The sequence below is a fragment of the Trichechus manatus genome, unplaced genomic scaffold (genome assembly GCF_000243295.1).
Source record: "Trichechus manatus latirostris isolate Lorelei unplaced genomic scaffold, TriManLat1.0 scaffold00022, whole genome shotgun sequence".
Taxonomy (NCBI): Eukaryota; Metazoa; Chordata; class Mammalia; order Sirenia; family Trichechidae; genus Trichechus; species Trichechus manatus.
This window is the reverse complement of record NW_004443958.1, coordinates 5,784,478-5,790,656: the sequence shown is the minus strand read 5'-3', so window position 1 is coordinate 5,790,656 and position 6,179 is coordinate 5,784,478. Positions and strand designations below refer to the sequence as shown.

At 33.8% G+C, this 6,179-nt stretch overlaps 1 protein-coding gene across 2 annotated transcripts in view; it reads right to left on the bottom strand.

Annotated features, from left to right (window-relative positions):
• Positions 1-2: 2 nt before the first annotated feature.
• The window catches only part of MED30 (mediator complex subunit 30), a 13,394-nt gene continuing 7,217 nt past the window's right edge, over positions 3-6,179 (bottom strand). The window contains exon 3 of one of the 2 annotated variants that reach the window (XM_023728167.1): positions 3-391. In XM_023728167.1, coding sequence (XP_023583935.1) covers positions 296-391 — 96 coding nt within the window. In that variant the 3' untranslated portion in view covers positions 3-295. Of the gene's footprint in view, positions 392-3,401; positions 4,759-6,179 lie in introns of those variants that run through there. The other variant, XM_023728166.1, reaches the window with a different exon arrangement.

The window sequence follows — 6,179 nt, the reverse complement described above, 5'->3', positions numbered from 1 at the left end:
AAATTTATTTACAAAACTAAATTATTTTGCTTTTTAAAAAACAATTATTCAGTTCATAAAAATTAACCAAAACACAAACCCTATCAAAGTTTATTACAATAATCTTTCTTAGAATCAATAGCATTAAAAAAAACTATTAAATGAATACTTTAATGCAAAACTACAATGTAAAAATAGTAACTTAAATTAATTCTAGTGACTAGAATAAAAGCAGATAAATACTGTTATTCAAAGGGAAAAAAAACACTTGAACAAAAGGTATAGCATGTGTAAAGCAGGAAATTTAAATAACAGTTTAGTTCCTCATTGCCAACATGGTATTTATATCCCAGATGAGATTTCGTAATTGATCCATAATTTGCTTCAGCTGTTGATTCTTCTGTTTGAGTTTCTGTAGAAAGAATTTACCAAAAAATGTTTCATGAAATACAGACCATGAAGTTACAAGATTAAAATGTCAGAAGTTAGGACTCTATAAAGAGCCAGACAGAAATTAAGCTAAATATTCCCTTAAGACAGACAGCCTCAACCCTTCCCTGGCCTCAATTTACTTAAAGAATACTGAATTCTAATTCAGCCCTCAGAGGGCTATGGCTCTATATTTCAGTTCCCCTTTACACCTCCACTTCCATCAACCCATCTAAGAAAATAAAATATTTAATTGTTATAAAACCTAAGTATATAGGTTTTCCAAGAGATAAGGTCACAAAATGTTCAAGAGCACACATTATCTGGGTTTATACATAGCTCCTTCACTAAGTAAATGTATAACCTTGGCCAAATTACTTAACCTCCCTGTGCCTCAGTTTTCACATCAGAAAAATGGGGATAATAAATGACCCTACCTCATAAAGTTATGAGGATTAAATGGTTTGATACACATAAAGTGTTACAACAGTGCCTGGCATATATTTAGCATTCAACAAGTTTTTTTGGTGTAGGTACAGAGCATAAACTGTCAATATAAAATATGAAGTATAATAAAAATGCAATGCCTGATATAGTTGGTCATTCAAAAATATAGCATATATGTCCGTAGCATGAAGTGTGATCTACTTCTAATTCTGAAAACAGAAGACAAAATGGTATGGTACCCAGCATAATCATCTTCAAAACTAAGATCTGCTGAATGCCCTGAATACACACAGCCCATTCCTCTATGTCTCTATAAGCAATCTGGGTTTCTACTAGACTTTTTTTTTTTTTAACGCATCCTTTCTTCAAGTCCTATGTAGCAAAAGTCTGCTTAGGTAAAACAACATAAATTAAAACAATAAAAATTAAGAACTCCTAGTCAATGTGTTTACTAATTACTGTAATTATCATAATAATTATTAAAAAGCCTTTTAGAAACATTACAATTGGAAATGATAAAAGATACTATATTAAAACACCTCCAGATAAATTAGTATATGTTTATTGTAAAGAGGCCTAACATTTTTAATTTTATTAAAAAGCTAACTAAGATTAAGGAAGTTGCTTTTATTATCTCTGTCTAGAGGCAGAGAAGTAATAGCAAGTAGGTAGCTAAAAGGGAAGACCGACAAATTGTTATCAAAATATAAGAAGGTAACGTGCAGAGACTTTAATAACCTCAATTACATTTAATTCATACTTGAAAAGAGAATTAGCACAACACAGTACAGTACACAGGGCTTTACGCTAAAGCTCATTTTAACAGTCTTTGGGAAAATGACGCTGTTAGTATTTTAGTTACTCAGTCTCCTCGTTCAGTTTTCAGATGACCCATTTTCTGAGTTCTGCCATCATAAGTATGTGGCACTTAGTTATTGAAGTGGCTGTGTATATTATCTTGACAAAATGGACCCAAAAAATTGGGTGAAATGAAGAATGACTGGAAGATCAGTACTAAGCCTATTAAAGTCTTTCTGATCCTAAAAACCAAGACAATGACACTTCTGCCTGCAAGCAAGAATAGAAGCAAACAGTTACAAATAGAAAAGCTGCTATATTGGAAGGCTGGAAACCTGAGTTCCAGTACTAACTGTGTCTCTAACTTGCTGTGTGATCTTAGACAAATTCCTTACGTTTGGTTTCCTCCTCTAGGAGATATGATTATATAATCTATAAGGGCCCTGCCAGTTCTGCTTTCTATACATGCATACATAACCTGACAATCAGTTCATGCAGACACATGTGACTGAAATCCAGTAAGTTTACTTAGTGAACTAACTCATGGCTTCAGAATGGTTCAAATTGGCCACCCTCTACCACTACTGAAGTCTACAGCCTGCCAGAGATACATCACTCTGCTCGCTACGCAAGACTTTAGCTGCCACGATTCCCCTCTCAATTTTAATTTTTCAGGAGGGTGTGGAGAAAAGCTACTGGGTGAGAATAAAAGGAAGAGAAATAATGTGAGCTGATTTTTTCTTAAAACACCTTATTTACATTTGTAAATTCTGACAGGAGTTGACTCCTTTGAATATGATCACGTTCAAAAGTTTCAGAACTTCTCTTTGGAATGGAATTCTCAGTTTGTAACACATTCCGTTCCACAAATATTTACCGAGTGTGTATTATGCGCCAGGCAATGGGCTAGGCATTGTAAGGGAAGAAAAGAGAATAAGCAACAGTCCTTGCCTTGTAAAAAATTCAACATCAAGTAGGAGCAAGACAGTGCCCAAATGACTAGAATACAACCTGATAAGGCAGATGGCAGAGGAAAAACACAAGATGCTGTGGGACTGCAAAAGATGGAGAGATTGCCACTGACTGACAAGATCAGGAAACAAGGAAAATATTTTTGCTTTGGGTCTAGAAAAGTTGGTGACGAGCAAACCACCAAGCAGAAGGATAAATCTGGGGTTGAAAGCGGGTCACAGAGACCCATAAAAGTTCTTGAGGGGAAGAAATATGATTTAAATTGCAATGAAGAAGGCAAATGTGTGGGTTGGATTCTCCTAAATATCTTCAATAGTGACAAACCTCTGTCCATGAAAAAGAAGAGGATGGAGTTTAAGTATGGAAACAGCTGAAAACCATTCAAATGCTTTATCTGGTGAATAAACGCAGGGATCACGTTTTCGGTAAAAATCAATGAGTTACTACAAGTAATAAAATTATATTCTTGGGTGGTTTAAAAATCTTTAAAATCAATATCAAAATGGGATGCAGAGGGCTCCTACAATGGTTGCATCAATGGAATAAATGTGAAGCCTGACAACAAGATACTTTCAAGAATAATACTCATTTGGAAATATAAATTGTGATATACTATGTTGTTGCTGTTGTTCAGGTGCTGTCGGAGTTGTTTGACTCACAGAGATCCTATGTGACAGAGGAGAACTGCCCCATAAGGTTTTCTTGTCTAATCTTTATGGAAGCAGATCACCAGGTCTTTTTCCCACAGAGCTGCTGGGTGGGTTTGAACTTCCAGCCTTTTGGTTAGCAGCCAAGCACTTAATGGGTGTGCCCCCAGGGCTCCTAACTTGTTTTAAAAAATTAGCCTTGTTAATTGTTAAAAAAAATAAAGTAAGCGAACCAAAAAAATGTGGAGTATTTTCAAGGAACTATTCAACTCTAGACAGCAGGAAAATATTTTTTAAAAGTACAGGTACTTTTATAGTTTTTCTCCAAGTAAGATGCACAAAAGTTTTAATGTAAAAAAAAAAAATAAAGCATAGAAGTAAAATACCTAGAGACAAAACATGCCATGAAACTATCAACAGCAAAGATGCTGACAGGCTTGTTAGTGATTAGACTGTAAATAAATTTATTAAAATATACAATCATGCCACCGATTGATTTTAACAGAGGTTGACAGCTGCTATTTTCAAAATCCATCAGCTGTGCCTAATTTGTTACATTAACAGGTGAATGTGTAAGTAGAGTAGATAGTTAAAAAACATGTTTATGCTAAGTCACACCATGGAATTTAATATTCATACAAGCTGTGACACATAATCACAATGCTTTAAGTTCTAAATGCCTGGACTCAACAGTAGGTCAACCCTGTACAGCCATACAGCGGTTCCTATTCCAGCTTAACAACAACAGAATAGCTTCAAGCAAAATAAACTCATTCTGATGTCCCTAAAGCACAAAGTCTCAAACCAGTATTCATTCTTTGAGTATTAGGGCTTATGGATTCTAGGATATTTGAAGAGAAAATGAAAAGTATTTAAATGGGCCAAAAATCTTGACTATTAAAGCTAAGCCATTTTGTCATCTAATAATTTACATCAAATACTGACTACACAGTTAAGCACACCAAAGTTTCACAGCATTATAGTCGGTGATATATACATTATTAGAAACCAGAGAGACCACATACACTAAATGGTAAAACACCATCAATATATTGTTCTGTACAATTTCAAGTACACAATGATAACAGTAATATTTTGAAAATGAATGAGTGAGGGTCAGCTGAGGGGTACATAAAGCTACTTACTTTATGTAGGTTATTTAGAATAAAAGAATATGCATTGTAATAAAATTCTGGATATTTTTAATTGACATGAAACGAATATAATTTTATTACTGAATATATAGATCTATAAAGCAACATAATCACTTAATACAAGTGGCGACTGTATTAAAATATAGTCCAGTATTTTTATTTTTGTTACTATCCATCAGACATGAAATGGGTACATGAAATGGGCGTTGCTTTGCTTTCATTGTTTTTACTGTTGTAATGTGCTGTCGAGTTGATTTTGACTCATAGCGACCCCATGTGACAAGAGCAGAAGCTTGTTCTTCTCTCTCTCTCTTGTTTTGGTTAAATGTAGACTTTCAGTATTAAAAAAAATATAAAAGACATGGCTATTATTAAAAATTATTCATTTTCATATGATAGGTCAGAAGAAGTCTGAATGTATTACTGTTACTAGTAAGATCACTGTGAACCTTAAACTCTACTACAACCTAACAACTGTATTAATTGAGGGGGGGGAAACATACTTGCCTAAGGGAAAATGCATTGGTTAAAATCACAGACAAAAGACTAAAATTTAAGTTTATGAATATAAATAGTTGACAAATTAATTAAAATCAATCAACTTAAACCTTTTATTTTCTAACAGCATTCATGAGCATAAATAATTATATTAGGGCAATATCTTATTCTATAGGCAACTATTTAAAATAAACGTTTTTCATAGAAACACCCTTAGGTGTGTGTGCCACTAAGGCCAAAAATATATCAACTGATTATCAGCTTACCCAATTTTTAAAACAAATTCAGTCATATATTTTAATCTTATATTTTAGAAGGGAAGTACAGAGTTCAAAGAAGTTAGAGGAAAAGAATAAGTAAAATTAGAAGTGGTAATTATACGTAAGATTACTTTGTTAACAATCAGAATATATGCTACATTTAATTCAAGTTTATATAGTTTTATTTAAGGAATGAGTTAAAACTCCTTTGGGTCAAAACCCCACTCCGTTTGCTTTGTAGCTGCTAATTTTACTCTCTTCTGCCTTCTTTTTTTGGGGGGATTTCAATTTGAGTTAACCAAGTCTTGGCCCTCTCCAATCTTTGACCTCTGCTCACCACTTTCCAGTTCTTTCTCAAAATATAGGAAGAGGAATTCCCAGGTAGGAAGTAAAAGAATGCTGTGAAGCCATCAAATGAGTACTTTCCCTGCCACTTAAGATACTTTCCTTCAAAATGCTCTTTTAAAATATAATTCCAACAGAAATATAGGGCTTAGCTTTGAATCTGTTTATTTTGAAACATCTAAACTGATTCTCTCCTCTTTATAATAACCTTCAGGTGGACAGCATGTTAACTAAAACATGGTTTACCCCAAAGTTAAAAGCATTGAGAAGAGCAAATTCAACAGATCCAAGTGTTTTAATCAGAGAAACAGTTCTCGAATATCTGAAGTATACACGGGAAAACAAAATGTGAAATACTCTTATTCCGTAAATAGGCAAACTTTCAGAAATATTGTATAATATTGTCTATCTATTTGCTGTATTGAGATACAACCTATTTCAGATAAACACTTGAATTAAATACACGTGAAAATCTCCTGCTCAAAATCCTAATTAAGAGCCAGGAAAGGAATAAAAAAAATCTATAAACCCATGTGGAAAAGGAGAATCAGAGGCGACAACAGCAGATGAACGGTGGTGAATTTTAAGAGGAAGAACAGAGAGGGGAGTTGTAAATGGCTTGGCAGAGAAGAAGAAACTACAACCCTGCC